At 40.2% G+C, this 21879-nt stretch overlaps 1 protein-coding gene across 14 annotated transcripts in view; it reads left to right on the top strand.

Annotated features, from left to right (window-relative positions):
- Positions 1 to 21879, top strand: part of LOC128410420 (uncharacterized) — a 63098-nt gene that overhangs the window by 40714 nt on the left and 505 nt on the right. For 5 of the 14 annotated variants that reach the window (XM_053381624.1, XM_053381628.1, XM_053381626.1 and 2 more), the window contains 19 exons: positions 978 to 1116; positions 2684 to 2837; positions 4293 to 4388; positions 4623 to 4766; positions 6033 to 6244; positions 7725 to 7863; positions 9778 to 9898; positions 10671 to 10780; positions 11613 to 11762; positions 11903 to 11956; positions 12092 to 12259; positions 12765 to 12917; positions 14354 to 14488; positions 15795 to 15947; positions 17168 to 17377; positions 17816 to 17936; positions 20290 to 20352; positions 21240 to 21373; positions 21660 to 21868. In XM_053381624.1, coding sequence (XP_053237599.1) covers positions 978 to 1116; positions 2684 to 2837; positions 4293 to 4388; positions 4623 to 4766; positions 6033 to 6244; positions 7725 to 7863; positions 9778 to 9898; positions 10671 to 10780; positions 11613 to 11762; positions 11903 to 11956; positions 12092 to 12259; positions 12765 to 12917; positions 14354 to 14488; positions 15795 to 15947; positions 17168 to 17377; positions 17816 to 17936; positions 20290 to 20352; positions 21240 to 21373; positions 21660 to 21770 — 2567 coding nt within the window. In that variant the 3' untranslated portion in view covers positions 21771 to 21868. Of the gene's footprint in view, positions 1 to 977; positions 1117 to 2683; positions 2838 to 4292; positions 4389 to 4622; positions 4767 to 6032; positions 6245 to 7724; positions 7864 to 9777; positions 9899 to 10670; positions 10781 to 11612; positions 11763 to 11902; positions 11957 to 12091; positions 12260 to 12764; positions 12918 to 14274; positions 14489 to 15794; positions 15948 to 17167; positions 17378 to 17815; positions 17937 to 20289; positions 20353 to 21239; positions 21374 to 21659; positions 21869 to 21879 lie in introns of those variants that run through there. The other 9 variants (XM_053381625.1, XM_053381630.1, XM_053381632.1 and 6 more) reach the window with 9 other exon arrangements.

Genomic DNA, 21879 nt, shown 5'->3' on the forward strand with positions numbered 1-21879 from the left:
GAAATATTTCCTCAAATCATATTGACTGATGATCCAGTCATGTATGGGTTTTCCTGGAGCGGGGGGGGGGTCTTTCCCTCACACATTTGACACAGTTAAAGTTAAACATTTCTGGTTTTTTGTGGTAAATATTCTTACTTGATTGTCTTTGATGCTCTATGAGACTGTAATCTGATATCAGTGAGATTTACTGCTGAGTGAAACATCTTCAGCTGAATTGTCAGATGTTCTAAAGAAGGACATCCAGTTCATTGAAACAAAAGATGGGCAGGGAGGCGTTTTCTGGGCCCATATTTAAACTACAAACACCTGTACAGGCCTAATTTAATGAAAAGGTACTATACATTTGCTATTATGTATTCTGTTGGATCTTGTTCACAAACCAAATTATTCAATCAAATAATGTTTTAACTGTCTGCTGAAATGGTTATATTGTATGGCTTGCTGGTAGCTGAGACTCACAAGCTGGCTTTTGTCAGAGTTTTCTCTAGAATGGAACGTGGTTGTATTTTACCAGTTCTTAGGTTATGCCTGACTGTGTGTGTGCATCCATGCCCATGAGTGGATATATGCATGCATGTTTAGACTCATGATCTTTGTGCATGTTTGCACTAGGGCGTGACATACATGCTGCTGATGTTGATTGTGTGGGGTGCTTTCAAGAAGTAAGGAGCAAAGTAATGTTTCTATAAGAAACTAGGCAACTTTCTCTGCAATGGTTAAAAATAGATTGTGTGTGCATTCTGATCCTATCCTTGGCTGTAAATACAAGGGCTGAGCCAGTTTGCCTCCTTGGATTGATTGCCATCCTTGGGACTGTAGGGACCGAGCTCCTGTTGTCCCAATGCCACCATTGCCTCCCATAGGTTTCAGCTTGGACTGAAATTAAATGGGTAGAAGCATTGGATGTAAGAATGAAATAAATAAGGCAAATGAATGCCAGGATATTTTATTTATGACTGCTGTTGGGATTCTAGGAATTGAGCTCCAAGACCTGCAGAAAAAAATAGACAATCTTCATAGTCCCTCAGATCCAAAAAAAGTGGCCCAGATGCTGAGCATGCACAGAGAAGTTACACTTCTGCAATTTGAGGCAGCTGTTAGACATTCTGTGCGGTAAGAGATTAGCATAGTTAAAAAAATAAGGATGTTGATTCAAGTTGGGGGAAATGTCAAAAGGAAGGATCTAGCAGGTGTTTTCTTTAAGGCTGAAACTACACATTATGAGAAGTTGTATATCACTTTCCCCTGACTCTTTAAATTTCTTTTAACCAAAAGCTGTCATATGAAGCTGTGGATTTAAATAGAGGAGGGGAGATGCACAGAGGCTGCCTATTCCCCACCCCACCCCGGCCATTTGCTCCACTCAAAAGTAGCTCCCTGCTGTTTTCCCATTTATTTGAGAAAACATACAAGTACCACTATCTTTTCCCCTGCCAGCTAAAAAGCAGCTGGGGGCAGGGGCAAAATTTTTGAGGACAAAAATGGCAGTGAAAAAGAGTTACGCAACCTGTCTTTCTCCCCTGCCCCATCATTCCTTCATTTAAATTTGCAGCTTCTTGAGTTTGCTTTTAGTTGTCTTTTTTATATATATTAGCTGGGGAAAGTTGCACATGATTGTGTGTTTGTGTGTTTCAGCCTGTGATTCCAAAACTTATAATAGCAGCAGCACCTGCGTTCTTACACCTGTTGTTTTGCTTTTATTGGAAACCTTTCCGAAAAACGAATTCTAAAAATAGCAGGTTTCGGTATTGTGCACCAAAGCCACCTTTAAAATTTCTGATCATGGGAGGTGTACATCTAGCAATATTTTAAACACTGATTGATCTTAAGAAGATCTATAATAAAGATATTTAAATGAAATTAATGTTTTCTTTGTTCATTTCCGTGTGTTGCAAAAAGGTACTGCATTTCTGTGTTTTTGTAGAACCCTATGCTGTAATACATAGATTTAAGATAGTTGGTCATTCAGATTATTTAATCTGCACATTAGCCAATAAGAAGGTTTAAAATAATATAGCAGCTTTCACTAACCAGGTCCCCTCTAGAAGTTTTAGACTACAGTTGCCATCTGTCCCAGCCAGGATGTCCAGACCTGAAGGGAGAACTTGCACATCTGCCCTGTGGTGAGATGTGTGTGAGTTCCAAATGCACATAGGTTAGGAGACGGAGTAAACTCTCAACAGTGAGAGAGCGCAGTGGGTTTGTTTGCTTTCTCCATCTTGAATCATAGAGTTGGAAGGAACCCTGACGCTCATCTAGGGTTTGGGAGAGTTCTTGAATTCTACCAGAAATGCTACATTGATTGCTGTTGCTCAGGGGCATATTTATACAAGAAGTGTAGGAATAATGGGAGTCTTAGTTCTATGAGCAATAGGTCTCAAGCAGAGAATTCTCAGCATCCATTCCTGATCTCAGACTTCCTGATTTCCAGGATTTGGGGGAAGAAAACCATAACAGTTAAACTGGCCTAAAACCTCTCTTCAAAAAGCAGGGCTTCTCATGTCACTTTCAAGTGAAGCACATCATCATGCTAATTTTCTAAATTATGGATGTATGGAGCAGTTTGAAAATAAGTACATGTTAAAATCAGACCTTTTAAAAAACAACATTGATTAATGAATAGGAAATAATTTTATTGTATTTGCTTTTATAATGTTTTTTTTTTCTGGTAACCCTCCAGAGAAGCATTTTTATCATCTGGAAATGTTTCTGCCTATCAGAGCATTATGGATCACATTTACCATGGCTTGCCTCCCATAAGTAACACCATTGTTGGAAGTGCCTTTGCTTCCCAGCTCCGGCTTCCACAGCCACTAGACCCACTTGGCCACAGAGTGAGTAAAATAGTCTTCCAAAGATTCCTCTTCCTTAACTGTTTCCTTCTCTTTTGTACCATTGTTAACTGTGCAATCAGCACAAGGCTATATGTATGTGTCTCTTTGTTGAAAAAGCCAAGATATCTCCTTGGGGTATTTTCTCAAAATACAAAGGGTTTCATCACAAACAGTCTCCAGGTTTTTTTAGCCATTTCTCTTTTCGCCAGTCCACTCTAGTCCACCAGCAGTGGTATAACTGATGTCAAAATCTGAGTCTTTTGAGTCTCTTGCATCCTAAATCTCATGATGGCTTAGGACCCAAAGCACTTGGTTCACCTCCTTATGGCAGCCAATGGTCTCTTCTCTTACTTAGGTGGTTCCCTGCTTGTGGTAGGCAGGTGGCCCAGCTCTATTGCTGTGTGGCACAATCTGTGGTCTTAACTGCCATCACAAGACAGCACAGTGTGGATAGCATGCAAAGGTGCAGTTTTTGCACAGTCAAGCCTGGTGGCTCATTAACTGCAAACTAGCAGCTGCTGTGGGCACAGGACAGAATTGGCTGCCAAAAGCAGATCACTGCTGTGCACTGCCCCTGGATCAACTGGTATCTTGGGTATAACTATATTAATGATATAATTAGCAATCATATTGTGGGCTTAAAAAAATTAAATACCAGGCACATGGAGGGTGGGAGGGCAGAGAATGTCATCACTGGCATCGCAGCCTATAGGGAGAGGGCTTTAATTTCAGTAAAAATTCACCTTCCCCGCACATGGCAGCTATCATTATTAGGAAAATACATCTTGTTTATGTCAATGTAAGTTTTATCCTAATACTATTTGCTGTATGGGGGGGAGGTGGATTTGAGAAAGGCTTAAGCCTCCCCATAAAAAATATAACATTTCCCCCCCTCCAGCTTTTCCCTGATCTGGTATTTAGAGTTGCATCCAATGAAGTTACAGTGGTACCTCAGGTTACAGGCACCTCGGGTTACAGACTCCGCTAACCCAGAAGTAGTACCTTGGGTTAAGAACTTTACCTCAGGATGAGAACAGAAATTGTGCGCTGGTGGCATGGTAGCAGCGGGAGGCCCCATTAGCTTAAGTGATACCTCAGGTTAAGAATGGTTTCAGGTTAAGAATGGACCTCCAGAATGAATTAATTTCTTAACCAGAGGTACCACTATGTTTTGATTAGCACAAGAACTTCCACCTGTAAGCATTGAGCAGCTGTTGGGTAGTTACATTGTCCCACAGAGGTCTTCTTTTGTACCTGGCTTGATTTCAAGATGAACTGTAACGGATAAAAGGAAAAAATAGGGGCATGATTTGGTGAAGTTGGGTAGCCTTACTGCCACTTTCTGCCTAGCAGAGAAAGGTGCATACTGTTAGTGAAACTGCATTTTAGGATATTTGGTTTATATGTGCTTGTTGCCTAATATTACATTTTAAAGTTGCAACTCTTTGTTTTTAGGCAGTGTTGTTGTTCCCGTGGAGAACATTCCTAGCAAACACAGGTCCATTTCCTGTTATTATCAGCAACCTAGACCCCATAAACTATAATATGCAGGTATGGTACTCTTATTACCTCTAAGGTGCACTTTAAATTCATCTGGGGGCTGACATCCCTACTAACCAACCCAACTTAGAATTGTTTTTATGTGCAGTTGTTCTTAACCAATATTATATATGTATCCTTAATATATGTCATTATATTGTAAATTGCTTTGAGGTGCCTCGTCACGGGAAGCGATAAATAAATAAAGTATTTTGCAAGTAAAAATTGACTGACTGACCTTTCTAGCTATGTCTGTGTGGACTGAACGATGAGGATCGAAAAGTAGTCCATGGGGAGCTGGTTGAGATGCAGCTTGCAATGGAGGATGTACTCTGGAGTAATTATGAGGGTCTGAATGGTCATGGAGAACAGAGAACATCTTTTGGAAAGGTAAATTAGAGACAGCAACTCACTGACATCTGGCACCATCTTTGCATGAACAGTTCAGTTTAACTAATGTGGTTTTTATTTCTTTTTTGTAAAAAGATCTAGTCAAGTTTCAAGTTAAACAAAATCACATGGTTGCAGCACTTGCTGGAATGTAGCATGTTAGAATATATTATATGGGAACTTATATTAGAATTGTGTACTACTGTATATATGAATACAAAACCTCTGCATGTAAACTGGCAAGCGTGTGTCAGAGGTGACTTGCACAAGTGGCACAGTAGATGACTGAGCCAATCAGAATGCTAACAAATGTGTACAGTTTTGTACCTCTTGAGGTTCTTCTCTTTATCAATGTGAGTAGTATGAGGTGATGCAGCTTTTGTGTCTAAAACATCTGCTCTGCTACATTTTCTCTTCTTGCAACACTAGTTAACACTGTAATGCAGCCCTGCCTGTCACTGTACAATTACTCGGTCTCTCTAATCCTCCCTCATATATACACAGAGAAGTCCAATCTCCCTTCAATTCACTTAGTGTGGAATGGGTTTTTGTGCAGGAGAAGCAGAAAGGATAGCTTCCGGCCCTTCTGCCAACTTCTGAGTTGGCTGGCTTGTGAGTGGCTGATCAAAAGCCACCTATCAATCAGAGCACACCTGGGTCAAGAGATGACTGTAACCAACAGACCTTTGTTCTCCATACTCCATCTGTCTTTCAGTGCTGCTACATCATGTGTGAGGAGACCAGAAGCAGCTACAGCAGGATAGATACAACTGAACTAAAATTGTTTTCTTAATTTTCTTAAAAGCACCATTCTGCCGCTTCTCTTTGTCATCCTAACTTTTATTCTTAATTAACTTATTAATATTGACTGTTCAGTTTGTGTATGCATTTCTGCCAGGCTCAATTATTTCTTTCTCTTGTGCCTAGACCATTTGGCTTCATGCTTCACATGCATTTATAAGTGGGATTTGACAGAGAAAAACAAGCTACCTTGGGCTCTGGTGAGAGACCAGGAAGCTGGGTGCTTTCTCTCTGTTTCTCCTCATATAAATATTTACCTTGGACCCTCAGGTTTCATATTCCCCACCCCTAGATTGGATGGCATGTAAGGAAAGTGGTAGGCATCTACTTAAGAGTCCCTAGCATGGCTAGCCTAGCCAGACTGGCAGTCATGGCAGGAAGAGAGAGTAAAAGTCTTCCCTGCCATTATAAATGCATTCTGGCTTTAAGCTTCTGTGTCTGACGCTTTCCCCACAATGATTTTAGCAGAATTTGGTAATGACAACTGAAGCAAGTGGAAAGGCTTCAAAAGCACTGTTGGAGCTGCCTGATTCAGTGGCTTCAAGTTCCTTGCAGAAATCTTACCTGATACTGTGGAAGCAACTGGAAATTTTAAAAGCAGAATGGGGAAGGCTTAAATTAAAAGTTGATGATATCAACACAGTTCCTCTATACAAGCAATTTACTGAACTATACAGGTAAGTTCCATTTCCATGTAATAGAGTGAAGGTTAATCATCAACAGTGCAGACAACAAAGTAAAGAAAAAAAACAGTACTCAGTGCTTTTTTGTTTTCCTGGGTTTTCCTTGCTCTTTTATTATAAATTTGATTTCATTTTCAGCAGTTAAAACTAGATTACAAGGATACACGGCATTTCAAAATCTTGTCTATAAAAAAGTGGGGTGGGATGGAAAGGAAAATAAAGTGGAAAAGGGCTTTCTTTTCCTTGGCTTTCTCCACTGCAACCAGAAACCAACCGCAGAGTGTTTAATAAGGCACAAGGATGCAGGAACCTGCCCCACCCACCCTGCCCATGGTACATTATGATGACTAAGTTACTGTATAATGTGATTCATAAGGAAAGCATTTTACTTGTATTCCAGTCATCCTCACAACAACCTTATAAGTGGCGAGAGAGTGACTTTCTTGCTTGCAATCAGCCAGTTAGAAATATGATCTATGAGGCTTGTGGTCTCATACACAGTGTAGATGATCAGTTGTAGGTTTCCTGATGGGTGGTGAGGGACAAAGCACCATTTTATCAGTCCAGTTAGATCCCATCTCACACTTCCTAGGTAAATCTTTTAACTCCTTTAGGGAAATTGTGAGGAGATGGCTGACACGGGATCAGGGAAGTGGCTCTCTTGACAATGTATCACTAGGATTTCTTGATTTTCCTGCCAAACAGGATTCAATTAGGTGCTTTTTGAGTGTAAAGGAAAAGGAACATGCCTTATGGTGTAGAGCCAGTGTGGTGTAGTGGTTAAGAGCGGTAGTCACCTAATCTGGGGAACCGGGTTTGCGTCTCCGCTCCTCCACATGCAGCTGCTGGGTGACCTTGGGCCAGTCACACTTCTTTGAAGTCTCTCAGCCCCACTTACCTCACAGAGTGTTTGTTGTGGGGGAGGAAGGGAAAGGAGATTGTTAGCCGCTTTGAGACTCCTGAAGGGGAGTGAAAGGCGGGATATCAAATCCAAACTCTTCTTCTTCTTCTTATTCTGGAGGCATAATGGAGTCAGAAGTTCAGATTTTGACACATTTCCAACATGGAATTCGCTTTCTTCACAATTGCCACACATTGGGTCAATATATGACCCCCAGGTTTCATTGTTTATCATTCACCAACCCTTCAGACCTCATGAGCAACACATTGATGTGAAATTAAGAAACTTTTTTTGCCCCAATTTTCATCACTTTACACTTGCACTGCTCATTTACCCAGTTTGGAGAGATTCTTCACAATCCCTTTCTGTTCTAACACCGTTGAAAAAAAATGGTATTATCATCAAACCTGGCTGCCTCAATCACAATGAGTCTAAATCCTTTATGAACAAGTTTAAAGGCACATAGAAAATTGTAATATTGAGGGCATGCTAGAAACCAATGCAAAATAAATGGAAAACATTAAACAAGAGAAATTAAGCATGTACAATGTCTGTATCTCTGTATTTTTCTAGTACTGAAGTTCTGTATCCTGCTATGAGAAGCATAGCTATACATATGGGTATAGACGATGAACTTGAAGGATTTGGATTGACATATCACTCTATTCTGCCCCCTAAAGATGCTTCAGAAACCGAGATAAAAACACACCAGGTAAAACATAGCTAACAGGCAAGCAGAATACAAAAAGAGAATGATTTTATACTTTTTAAAATTGTAGTGAAATATAGTTTCTGTGGTACATTAGAATCCCATACATTAGAATCCTTCCCAGCAGCTTAAGATAGTACAAATGCTGTGAGCTGTCTGTTCATATTTTACTTGTTGCAAACAAATCTTTAACATGACTATGCTCCCTACATAATGGCTGACTAAGCCTCCACCACCCTCCGCACACACACATCCGTCCTGATCTTACAGACACAGGTAGCCTGAATAGTGTCTTCAGGCAGAAGAAGTTACCTTAATAGTTTTCTTCAAGCAGAAGTTTTGTATCTGACTCTGAAGCTGTTCGGAAAGTTTGCAGAGGCATATATGATAGTGGCTTGTGCTCTGGCAAATGGTTCAGATAACCTTAGACAACATGGCCCACCAAACCAAATGCCGCTCAGCAGGTATTTGTTGGAAACATGCTTATACCAAATAAAACTATTGCTCCAGCCATTGCTTACACAGTATTGTTTACACAGCCTGGCAGTGACTCTGCCTCTGAGCTGAAATGTTTGGTGACTTGCTTGGGGCTTGATAACTCTCCTGTTTTTCCTGTCCCCACCAAGCAGCAAAAACCAGGAAGTTTATAAAGCCCTTAATACTGCAATGCGCTCTACGTGGGGCTACCTTTGAAGGTGACCCGGAAACTACAACTAATCCAGAATGCGGCAGCTAGACTGGTGACTGGGAGTGGCCGCCGAGACCATATAACACCGGTCTTGAAAGACCTACATTGGCTCCCAGTACGTTTCCGAGCACAATTCAAAGTGTTGGTGCTGACCTTTAAAGCCCTAAAGGGCCTCGGTCCAGTATATCTGAAGGAGCATCTCCTCCCCCATCGTTCTGCCCGGACACTGAGGTCCAGCTCCGAGGGCCTTCTGGCGGTTCCCTCACTGCGAGAGGCCAAGTTACAGGGAATCAAGCAGAGGGCCTTTTCGGTAGTGGCGCCCGCCCTGTGGAACGCCCTCCCATCAGATGTCAAAGCGATAAACATCTACCTGACATTCAGAAGACATCTGAAGGCAGCCCTGTTCAGGGAAGTTTTTAATATGTGACATTTTAGTGTATTTTTCATCTTTGTTGGAAGCCGCCCAGAGTGGCTGGGGAAACCCAGCCAGATGGGCGGGGTACAAATAACAAATTATTATTATTATTATTATTATTATTATTATTATTATTATTATCAGGTCAAAAGGCCTGAGTCAACCTTTTTGACAGGTCAGTCCTCAGCTCACAGTACCTCTGGCATTGCTCCTGATGCTCTCTGACAAAACTGTCAAAATATCGTTTGTATAAAAATGTACTTTTGCTAGATTTATGATTTTTTAAAGCTGTCAGGCTGTCACTTGATTAAAGAAATCTTAGGCAATTAATCAAATTAATTTTCATAGTTTAATCAATTAAATACACATAAATAAGTCATTGTTTTGAAGAAAAAGCATACTGTTTTAGTATAGTGCATGCAAATGTTGTACCACTGTAGACGTGCGCTTTCCTATTACTTGAGAGCGCAGGGAGACTGCCTCTTCCAAGACAGACCTGCAGCCTCATTAGTACTATCATTTTAAAAGTAATACACTTTAAAAAATGTGTTGTCTATTTAATTCAGATCCCATTTTAGCCTATTTTAAAATACATTAAGGTGATTGATTTAAAATTTTACCCCATTGATCAATTAAAGATTGTAGGCCTTAAAAATGATTAAAGCTGCTGCTGCCTCATTTAGAGTTTCGCCTTTACTTTGCCATTTTAGGAAGTCTAAAGTGACCATATACTTTCTGAAGAAACATGGCTTCTGAGTGGTTAAATGAAGATATAGTTAAAAGCAAGCTAGTTTTTTCTGCTTTTTTATCCTAGCTGCAAAAACTCTTGGAAAGTCTAGAAATACATATGATCCGTGATGTACAAAAGAAAGTTAACAAAGAAATAACGCTGGTTATATCTGAAAAAACAAGAGAAGAAAGAAACCTCTCTACAGGTAACAACTGAACCCATCTTGCATCTAGCTTCTACTCCAAGTTCTGTTTTGACGGGGGGGGGGAGTGAGAAACAATACCCAGTAGTTGCTTGTGTACATACCACAGTCACTATGTCAGCACCACCCTGAATTTCTCCATATATCATCTGTCTTTGGTGGTTAGCCATGACCCACATAATACTTTCTTCAAAGCGCTGCAACTAAGGAGTCATGGAGAAAGTTGCCACACTAAAAAACACTAAAGCTGGTCACTTGGAGATGCTTTCTTCAAACAGCAAGTGTAAAGAGGCCTCTGCATATATTCAGCAGCCCACATTTGTGTTGTGCTAAGCCAGAGGTAACAAACACTGTGTCCTCCAGACATTGTTTCATGTCCTTCTCATTCCACTTTTATCAGCATGTGGGATAAATCACTCTTGCTGCACCTTCAGGTTTTCTTTTCCCTTACAGAACTGTGGGACTTGTGCTCTGTCAAAGAGCATGGCGTACGTCTATAATAATGATAATGATAATGATTATGATAACATCATTAGTTACATTCAGGCACCCTTTGTCTGCCTGCAATTATGATCTTCTGTGCTCCTGCACATTTGGTTTTTTGTATTAAAAAAAAAGTAGCAGAGTAGGACTTGTGCTCCATCAAAAAGCCTGTCACATCGCAAGATACCCAGTGTTAGTCATACTCAAGGTAGACTGAGGCTTCCATGTTTTATTACTCTGAAGATTGAAGAAAAAGACACACACACCCCAAAACAAAAACTTGTTCTTTTAGAGCTCTGGAAACATCATGGCATGCAAGAAATATTCTCTGTCACAAGGCCAGAAATTGTTGAATCATTTGTACAGAAGCTAATGGAAAATCACCAAGAAACTGATGCAGAGGTACATAAATTGTTTTTCTTTCCCAGTGATTGAAATCTCGTGGGGCAAAATAATTGCATAATTTAGGTTTTTCTTGGTGAAATATGTGCTGTGCTACAGGCATTTTCTGCTAGAGATAAGCACTGTCAGTCATATCTACTGAGAGGAGACCCATTGAAATCAGTGGACTTAAGTTAGTTGTCACTATGATTTAGTCAGATACCATCCAATGAGTCTGTTCAAGCATGTTCTCCAATTTTCATATTCCAAATTATTTTGCTGGACCCACGGCACACACTTTCCTGGAAATGCTGTTTTTACATCCTCCATGGGCACAAGCTGTGTTTATCCCATGGTTAAGGGGAAAGTTCTCTTGCATATTTTTTAATTTAAATATTTCACCATCTAGCCTAAGAAGATACATTTTAGAGCTGGGCAGAAATTATTAAACCTGGCTACTGAATCAAATAAATTATCCATCTAGCCTAGGAGTAGCCAAAATGGCGTCCTCCAGTTGCTGTTCGAATGCAGTTCCCATCAGGCCCTGTCAGCATGGTCACTAGCCAATGGTAAGGCATGATGGGAGTTGTGGTCCGGCAACATCTGGGGGCATTGCATTGGCTACCCCTGATCCAGTTGATCCTGATTGTTGGAAGGTACTGAGGATCATTTTGGAGGTTTAGGCTATCCTATGCATTATACCAGAAATCTTGAAGCAGAAATTCTGGTGACAGGACCTTGGATGTATGTGCTCTGGCACCAGTGAACAATGGAGGAACCACTGGAAGTGAATAGATTTATCTGTGTGACCATCAGAAAAACCTGACAGTTTCATTTTTTGTTTTCCCCTCAGATAACCTTTCCGAAAGACCACTTACAAAAATGCTTCACTGCTCTGGGTTGTGATGTCATGGCCAGAGAACGCAGCAACTTTGAGACCTACTCCATGTTTTATGAAAATTTACTCCATCAGCAACATCAGCTCCTCTATCAAAAAGAACAAGTATTCTCATACTGTTGATTGTGGTGGAAGAGGGGTCATGTGCCGCATTGATTGCTCGGCCAAACAAGTAAAAAAAAAATAGTTGACAGTGGCTGTTGATGGAGAAACCAAATGAAAAATGCTCTTTCATTCTCTTTCAGGAAATGCATGTTGTAGAAGACAAGCGAGGAAATGCTGAGCTGGGTCTTAGTCAGGTTAGTGGCAGTAGTTTTATTGTTTTTATTCAGGTAACCTTAGGAATATCTGTCAGGGCCTGGCATCTTAATCTCCCCATCACTTATTTTTGAGAAAACGAGTTATAGCATAGCATTTTTCTCGCCTTTTGCTAGGTAGCAGAGCTGAGTCATGAGATGATTATGGAAATGATGGCTCTGAGAGCTAGAATTGCTGATCTCCAAGGAGAAGCCCATGGCCTCAGAGATAAGATCAGAAAAGAAGTGCAAGAAGATTATGAAGCATTGGTGCAAAACATATTTATGATCTGTCTGCAACTAAAAGTAGGTACAAAAGTAAGACTTAATTGGATACAGCCCATGACTTGGATTATATTGGAAATCACAATCCTTTGGATTCTTGTCCATTGATTTATATTCTAAGAAAGTTGTGTTTGTTATAGTGGCATTGTTTCTTGTCTTGGTTTGTAAGTCTATGGATATACAAAGCCAGGACTCCAGGCTATAGCCAGCCTCCTCTGCAACATCTGCCTGCTGGTTGTGTGAATGTGATACCTAGAAGCAGTAGCCTCATGACCTTTTCAGCATTTCTTTGGTGCAGGTTTCTTTTGTGGAGTAACCTGTTAGTTATTGCAACATATCTGGATATTTTTTCTTGAATGGAGCACTTCCATTGCAGAAGAATCACCTTATTTCAGAAATAAATCATTTTATTGCTGAAAAAATAATAATTATATTTTAAGGAAATCTTATGGAATTGCTTGCCTTCCTTTAAATTCATGTACATTAAATGGCGTATGCAGTTTATGGCTTCTTGTTGTGGTTGCAGGGAAGGGTGGATGAATATCGTCTAAGCATGAGCCAACGCATGTTTGAGATCATCAGTGAGGTGAGAAGAGAAGGAGTGGACAAAATGATTGACTTGAAGAAAAAGTACGGCTCCACAAAAGATAACAAGACACTCAAAGAACATTTGGCTCAGGTAAGTTGATGTGTGAGAAATGTGGTTTTAAAGAATGTTTTCTAGAAAAGGAGTTCATAAGCCCAATTAAAATGCCCAGTGCCAAAAGAACTTGGAAGAGCATGTTCTTGCTGTTGTGGAGACACTCCTCCCATAGGAACCATTTGGGGCGCAAAGGCCCCAGGGTCAGGCACTCATCAGGTGATCTTTCTGAGCTGAGACAAGGGCTGGCATCTGCAAGGAACAGAGTGAACACAGTAGAAGGATGTACCTCATTGGTGGAATGTTGTTCACCTACAGATATGCCCTACAGGCAAGCTGCCCGCTTTAACTGAACTGGTGGTATTTTTTTTCTTTCCATGGGCCTTTAAACATAGGGCTCATTATAAGAGACGGCTTTAATGGATTTTCTTGTGTTACGGTTTATTTATTTAATTTGTAACCTGCCCTTCCTCCCAGAGGAACTGAGGGTAGTTAGCTGCTGTAGTGTAGCAGCATAAGGAGTAAGCTATCAGACTGGAAGTTCCTGGTTTGCATCTTGCCTCTGTCATGAACTTCAGGCCAGCTACTCTCTCTCTCTCACCCTCACTTCCTCTCCACCTGCAGTACTGGGAACAGTGACACTGACTCATTTAACATTTGCATAATGAGTTCAAGTGTTCATAGCACTTCACATGTATTATGTGCCTATTATAGCGACTCTGTTAAGTATTACTATAATGTTTATTATAATGAGCCTTGCTCGGCAAATCCAACATTGGGTGGAATGTCATTAAGCAGAGAAATAAATATGATTTGGCTTAAAACCAACAAAATAAAAGTTGTTTCTTTCCTAGAAAGTTCTGGAGCTGAAATGCACTTGTGCTTAAAATGGGCATTCTTATGTTTTTGAAGTGTTCTGTTTTATGATTTTAAAATTAAATGTAATCCCATTCCAGTTAGGGTAGGTTGTAAATTTACATGTTGGTTCTTGCTTATCAAATCATTCATATGGACTCTTAGAGTTTTGCTTGTATGAGACCACACAGAATAGCCAAGATGCTAACTGTTCAGATTATTGACTTTCTAAAAAAGCAGATGTTCTGGAAGATAAATATAGTACAAATGGAGGAGAAAGCTCATATATCAGATTTAACCCAGAACTGGAGAAATAAAACCCATTATAGATACTTTGTGTGCGTCATTGTGGGCACAGCTGTAATGCAAAAATAAAAATTTCAAAGCTTAGCTCCATGTGATAATAAGCCAAAGCCACTGGTTTGCATAACAGTCACAGAGTGAATACTTTGATTTCAGATATGGGTGTGTTATCATGGATGCACACTTTAGTGACTTGAGTTTCTGCTGAGTGTTCACTTTTCTTTTTTCACAAGTACAGACTCTGATGTTTATTCTTAAAAGTGCATAGTCAAGCAGCTGCTGGAGCTTACCTTGACTAGAATTATCTGCCTTCTTAGCAGGGGCACCTGCAAGCATTACAGGATGAAAACAACCAGTTGAGAGTTCTGCTATGCAAACTGAAGGCTATGAGCTGCTGGAAAGAAACAGTGCAAAAAGCACACTCATCTGCCACATTGAGAGAAATGGAGAAGGTGAGAGCCCCTACCCCCACACCCAAAAAAAAAGCCTGTTGAAATAAAGTCATTCTACATAATTGAAACAAAGAGAATAATTTGTTCTTTAGTGAAAAGGGCCATTGGCTTCAGCCATGTATACTTTGTAATACCAGTGAGTGACTGCATGAAGAGCGAGATGCATCCTTTCCCTTAGAACAGTCTATTTAATTCTTAACCCATGAAAAAACTGAACTGCATATTAGGGCCAGTTCAAGCAGACACTAATCAGTGAGCCATCAGGACTGCATGCACACCTTACAACACTGGGTATGATATCTAGGGGCAAAGGAACCTGCCAATTTTTGTTTCTCTCCATTTCTTGTCAACCCCCCCCCCCAATCTTTTTAAGTTCAGTTTTCCACATTTCAGATCAGTTTGCAACCTTTTAAAAAATATATTCATGAAAATTCACATTCTTGTATGAATTTCTCCTAACATACACACTTCTGCAAACCATTATTTCTAATGGAACACATTTTTGTACTTTGTTTTCACGAATGCATTTCATGTACACCCAATATACCCATTTTTGAACACATTAGTTTGGTTGGAAAATTCAGAGAAATGCAAATTTGAAACAATGGCTGTGTTTGGGTTCCACATATGTTTGTCAGTTATGTATGGAGGTATGATGAATGTGTGAACAAGAACTCAGAAAGTCCGCCTGCTTTTCTCTGCCAGTTTAACTGTAATAAAATAGTTATGAGATCAGCAGCTCTGGCTTTCATTCTTCTCCTTTGATGCGTGATGTGCTCACATGATTGTCTCACTTCACAGATCTTGATTTATCATACCACTGCAAAAGTTTCCAAAAATAACCATGCCATCTGGTGTTGAGCCTGATTGTAGCCACATAATGCAAAATCAGAAGCTTGACAAGTGCCGTAGTTGTAAGATGCCACTTCAATGCATGTCTGTGAAATACCTCTTGCCACCTACAAATGACTGTATGCATCAACCCTTTCCCACAAAGAATGTGGTGGGGATTACGTACGCTAACCTGGCACTGTATATGGTTATTTTACAATACCCATCAGAAAGATTGCAAATGCTCAAACAAATTCTACTGTATTGCAAAAACACCATGAAATTAAAAGAAGTAGGCTTTCTTTTTCTACATGTTAAAGGGCACAAGCTCAAATACTTAAGTATTTTGCATAACACTTCTTCCTAAGTAACCCAGTGTAGGGTGTTTGTTTGTTTGTTTGTTTGTTTGTTTTGGGGGTAGGGTTTGTTGCTTGATTCTCTGCTTCACATCCTACTGAACCCTTTGCATTCACAGGAGGCCATTCAAAACAAAAAAGAGTATCTGAAATGCAAGCTGATGGCAGAACAAGAAGCGATTATATTTCAGCAGCAGCTGCGGGCTGCAAGGAAAGCTTTGGCAGAGTCTCAGACTGAGAATAAAAGGCTGAAGCAACAGCTAGACAAACAGGTATGTAACCAAACTCTGCTGTAATACTGTCTATACAGCAAACCAAATTACTTTCTCTCACTCACATTGACTTCAGTGCTGAAGCTATGAGAGGGGCAATGAGAGATAGTCTTGGGGTGTAATGTTCTGCACTCCCTCCATGGAAGACTTTAGGTGTATATAGGTGTAAAATAAACCATATATCTTAAAATGCTACTGCCTTCACTGTGTCTGACCCCCAATGGAAACATGAGCCTGGGTGAGCACCTGGAACCCCTGGAATCTTGCTACTGCTTGGCAGAGAGTGGGGGTGGCACTGAACCTTTGTAATATTACTTATGCAGGAGGTGAAATGTGCACTATGTGATGTGTCTGCCCACACCAATTTAAGATTCCAGAGATGGATGTAATTTAGAAATTAAAACCCTATAAGTGAATAGCAGTGGCTTAGAGAGGATTTGCACAGCAGCTCCTTGTAGCTCCTTGTGAAGTTGGGGAACCATCTTACATACTGAGAATCAGAATACTTGCCAAATGTGTTGTTTCTTGAATCATTACTGTTGACAGCAAAGACAGAATGAATATATTACATTTTGCCTCTTCTCAGCAAAACTGTTCAAGATCATTATTCAACTGAAAATGAAAATACGAGGATCTGAAATGTGAAGATGCAAAATGTCTCCGCATACTTCTACCCCTCAATACAGTTAACACAAGTTTTATAGAAACTATTATCTAACAGTGAAGGAGAGAGGGTTTTTTGATGGCGAAACCCTCACTTTGACCCTTCCAAAAGAAGTCAGATTGGTGCAAGTGTTAATGTGTCTGTATTTGCCCAGGCATTTAAATTTTGTTGTATTGGCTTAGCTTATTACAACATCCAAACTGCTCAATAGTGAATCTTCCAAAGCAATTTACAACACAGATTAAATAATGTCACCATAACACACATAGTAGTTCTTATTCGCAGAATTTCTGGTTTATATCTTTCCTACATTGGACACTGTTTTAAACCAGAAATTCTGCAGAATAAGAACAACTTCACTGCTAATAAATAATAATTGAAATAAAATGGTCTTCATCTGCCTTCTAAATGCCAAGAATGATATCCAAATACTGTAAGTCATACTTGAAATAGACCTACTGAAATCAATGGGTCTACTCTGAGTATGATAGCATTGGATATCACCCATGTTCTCTCCTCCTGTGTTTTACAAATCTCTTTGGAATTTTATGCAAAGGGACACTTGCTACAGGAAGTAGAACACAGGATGAACCAAGAAGTTCACAGAAAGCAGCAACTAGATCTAATTAAGACAGCAAGCTTGGAAAAAATGCTGGAAAGCCTTGGAGAGAGAGAACTGAGATTGCAGTGTCTAACAGAAGAAACTGAAAGATCATCCAAGTTAAGGCAGCTTCAGGGGGAAAAGGTTAAAAAAGAAATCCAACAGGTGAGTTTATAAATACATACTTTCAGTAGCTCATGTGCCAGTGGTTATATGTTCCAAGATGGGGGCTTAATATTGCAAACAGGTCATTGACAGTGGGCGATTTTTATACTTATCCACACCAAACCATCCCGCCCCTATCCCAAAAGGGTAAATCAAGGTTTAATGGTGGAAAAATGCAGACAGGCAACTAGACACCAATGATGTTGTGCAGACTGGGTGAAAAACCTGTATGCATGATCAGCGCTCATCCCACAATTAATACCCAAAGTTTCATAAATATTGCTTAACCAAGCAGCATCTGATATAATCATGCAGGTTCATTCAAAGTTTGCAAGTTCCAATTCCTTCCTTCTCTTATGTATTTCATTTTCATAAATGGACAAAAAAGATAGATTTGGAACTGTAATGTTCACTTAGAAAAATTTAGTATCTTTTTAGGTAAGAAGTCAGCTGTCCCAGGAACGCAGTTTAAAACTGGATGCTTTCCAGAGGATAAAAGAGCTGCAGCACCAGCTGTATGACTCAGAAGTTGCAACATCCCAGAGAACTTCTTCTGCAGGTATGGATGAATGTAGGTTGAATGATAGGTGGTTGCAAGAATATTGGTGTTCAATAGATTGTTTATTTCATGCCCTGCTGTATTTTGAAAATGTATTATACTTTACTTTGGTTGTTAAACAGTTAACAGTAAATGTGCTGGTTAATAGGTTATTAAATGTGAACCAAAGATGCAGACCTTGGACTTAGTTAGGTCACCATGCCCTCTCTCATATACCAGGAATAGATCAGCACAGACAGAGACTTCTGAGTACAGACTCTGTTAGCATCCCAGGCTGTGGCGGGGGAAGCAGGTGCCTACACTAAGTTGTTGCCAGATTTGCATGAGAAGAAATACATGTGCCCAGTGTGGCCTTGTAACTCCTATAAAGCCTCTCCTGGGGGGCAGGAAAGGCCTGGGAAGTGCAGTGGGAGTTGGAAACAGCCCAAACTCAGGCTGAGGCAGCTTGTGCAGGGAGATTTCTCAGGGTGTGTGTCCACCTGGGTGACCAATGAAGCTCCGTAAAGCCCAGTATTGTCTACTTTGTCTTACAGCAGCTCTCCACAATCTTAGGCAGAGGGCCCTTCATATTACCTGGCTGCTTCTTTTAAAGAAATACCTAACGGGGGGATCTTCTGCATGCAGAGCTCATGCCCCCTCCCCTCAGTAAGTTAGGGAGTGCACTTTCACTTGCACAAGTCTGGATACAACCCAATGAGGGCAGAGGTCCTAGATCCTGTCTCACACGTCAGCTAGAAGTTTCTCATTAAGCTAAGCTGCTTAGTGTTAGTGTCAAGCCTGTATGGGAGGCAGCAGTACCAAGTTCTTTGGCAGGTTTGTAGCAATGAAGCAGCTACTTGTTGTCCTGTCAGTATATTATTGCAAGATTGCAATAAATGTGGATGGTGGTATGAGCACGTAAGGATGGGATAAATTAATTTCTCAGCCAATTTGACTATTCACTTAACCACCCCAGCTGTCATATTACATTGTGTTTGATAACTGAGCCAAAGCTCCAAGTAGATCCAATTTGTTAATCTATTTAAAAGATGCTAAACTGAATTTGAAAGCTGATCAGATTACTGCTCCCCACCTCTAAACCTTCAATAGCATTAAATGAATACTTTTTGAACAGGCACGCAACTGAGACAAAGTGTATTGCTAATGTGATACAATAGTAGTGACTGACCATTGTTTCATGTGAAAGTCTTGTTGCATTGTAGAGAGTAGCAGTTTAAGGTGCTATCTTTCCAAAGAAATGTCCATTTTGCTAAATCAATCCAGGAAGCAAACTGTTTACATGATTGTATATTGCACAGTATTGATTTCTGGAACAAATGTATGCCTACAACTCACGGCATTGCCATCTTAATTTGCAAAGATTGTAGAAATGAACTAAAATTATTTTCCTACTGGTGAACCCTCTATTGTACAATTAGTTCACTTACACTAGTTAATGTTCAAATCCCTTTTGCCTGACATAGACAATTCAGTTATCAGCACACTCGGCTGCTGAAGTGGATGCAAAAAATTCATATTAATTTACTCTTACCTTTCAAAATAGTACAATTAAAGGCAACACCTGTATCTCCTAACATTTTAGTGCAAGGGTATGCAAGGGATACACAGCACAAATCTTGGCAATTTAAACAGCACTAGATTCAATCAGTGCTGGGATCACAAACATGTCTTGCTATCTGTACAGCCCAATACATTTACCAGAAGATAAGTGCATTGTGACTCAGAAAGCAAGGACATTTGGCCATGTCTTCTGCCTTTAATTGTTTCAAAGGTGTCTTATCTTACTATATAATAAAATTGTGGAGTGTTGCCACTGTTTCAGAGACCGCAGAGAATGTGGTCTGACCCCCAAATGATCCTTCAGCATGACTGTATTGGCTTGGAAGTGGGGGGAGGGGGGCGGCTGGTGGTCTCAGTGGTGGGCCACCATGGGCATAGAAAAGGCAGGAAAACTGGCTGTATAGCCTTAGCTTTCACCTCATAGTGGTGTTGGTGCTTGTCTTGAGATGCCATACTATATACATAAAAACATAAAGTAGGTAGCTCAAGCCAACTGTTTAATGGAGGGAAGTGCTTCAGAAAACTGCTCTCTGAAGTGTCTCCCCACCCCGTTTAAATGGTGATAGGGCTTGGATCAAGCTGCGAGAGGACAGGCAAAGGTGTAAAGGGAAGAGGGTTGCCAAGTGGAGCTAGCAAGGGCAGTTTAAATGAACTTGTACATGTTTCATTTTGGGCAAAGGAAAGCAACAGACATTATAAAAATACTCTAACAGATGTTGTTAACTTTTAAAACTTTGTCCTTTGTATGGATTCTTCTCACAGATTATCTAACTCATGTCCTTGGCTTTCACAGCTGTAAGAAGAAAGTCTGCTAATACTTCACACAGTGCCAGCAATATAAATCGCTCACTTTCAGGTAAAAAGGAATCGTACTATTAGCATCAGCTGTTTCACGATGCTTTCTTCTACTTCTTTCTGTAAATTTCATCCAAAGTTCCCAGGGCAGTTCACAACATAATAATGCAAACAAAAAAACTCCCCCCCCAACATTATTTCTTAGAAAGCCTCTCTCTCGACTCACCTTAAGTCCACATTTCCTTAAGCTAGTCCTTTTCAGTGTCAACCTAGACATAAAGTTAACGATGTAAGATGTGTACTTTTCTGGTTTCGAAATAGCAGCCATGAGTCTCTGGAGCCATGCAGGGTGGTGAGGGAGAGTTTGACGCCCTCTTCCACTGCGGAAGTCCTGCGACATGAATTGTTTCTCAAAAGTCTTTGCATTTAAAGGGAGACATCCATTCGGGACAAATGGAAGAAATCCTTGAAATGCAAATAGCAGCTTCAGAGTCTTTGGGGTGGTGTGCACAGTGGTTGAGAGAAAACATTCCATTTCCCATTGCTCTGATCCTGAGGCTCATCAAGATTCCATGTAGCAGCTTTTTCACAAAAGAAATGAGCTCCCATTGCCCCAAGATAGTATACCATGTCCTAATTTGAAAACGGTTTATTTAAAAATTGATACACATAAGCCTATTGCTAATAAACACTACTACTAGATAAACCGCGATTGTTATCAGACCATTTATTGGGATCGCATCAAAGATCATTCACATTTTAACTGTTAACCATTGACTGTGAGAATATTGTAGAAAAATGGAAATCTCTCCTTTACAAAACAATAGTGTCAACAGCATGTATTACCAAGGAATACAGAGTCAGCAGTGTTTGCACACAAAAGCATGTTCTAGAACAAAGTTCTACAAAGGCAGCACTTAAATGACATTATTTAACATTATGTTCCAGGCTCTGCTTCATGGAGCCAGAATACAGGCATTTCAACATTCATGTTAACCAAGGACTTCAGGCATCAGCTTTTGGTTGCTGACTCTGTGGGTAGAAGCAATATAAAACCAGAAAAGATTCAGAGGCCCAAAACGGTGAGTAGTGAAGTATTTGGGGAGCAATGTTAGTATGAATCTCTAATGCAAGACAGTGACAATTGGGTTGCAGACATGTTAAGCAAGCTATACTGAGGACTTGCTTTATAAAATAGTGATATTAGATTAACTCTTCATTCATGCTTCTCAGGGAATTCCTCCTGTACAATAAACTTTTGGCCCACAGCAGTTAAGAGAAGCCATCTACCCCCAAAAAATGAATGAAATTTTGACTATTCAAGGTGAAACAGAAGAGAATTACAACAGTTTTTATTTATATTTAAAGGTACCTTGTGGGTGGAGAAATAGCGTGATAGATGTTCTCTTGCCAGCTCTTACAGAAAACTCTTCTATGTCACCTGTGCAGTTTTGTGGACAGAAGACATCTGAAAAATAAGCTTCTACTGCTTCTTTGAAGAGTTACTTGCTGGTTTGATTCCACGATAAAGTACAAAGCAGTCTTGCTTGAGAACTCTGGTCATGCTCAAAAATGGGATGTTTTAATT

This window comes from Podarcis raffonei, chromosome 3 (assembly GCF_027172205.1).
Source record: "Podarcis raffonei isolate rPodRaf1 chromosome 3, rPodRaf1.pri, whole genome shotgun sequence".
Lineage (NCBI taxonomy): Eukaryota > Metazoa > Chordata > Lepidosauria > Squamata > Lacertidae > Podarcis > Podarcis raffonei.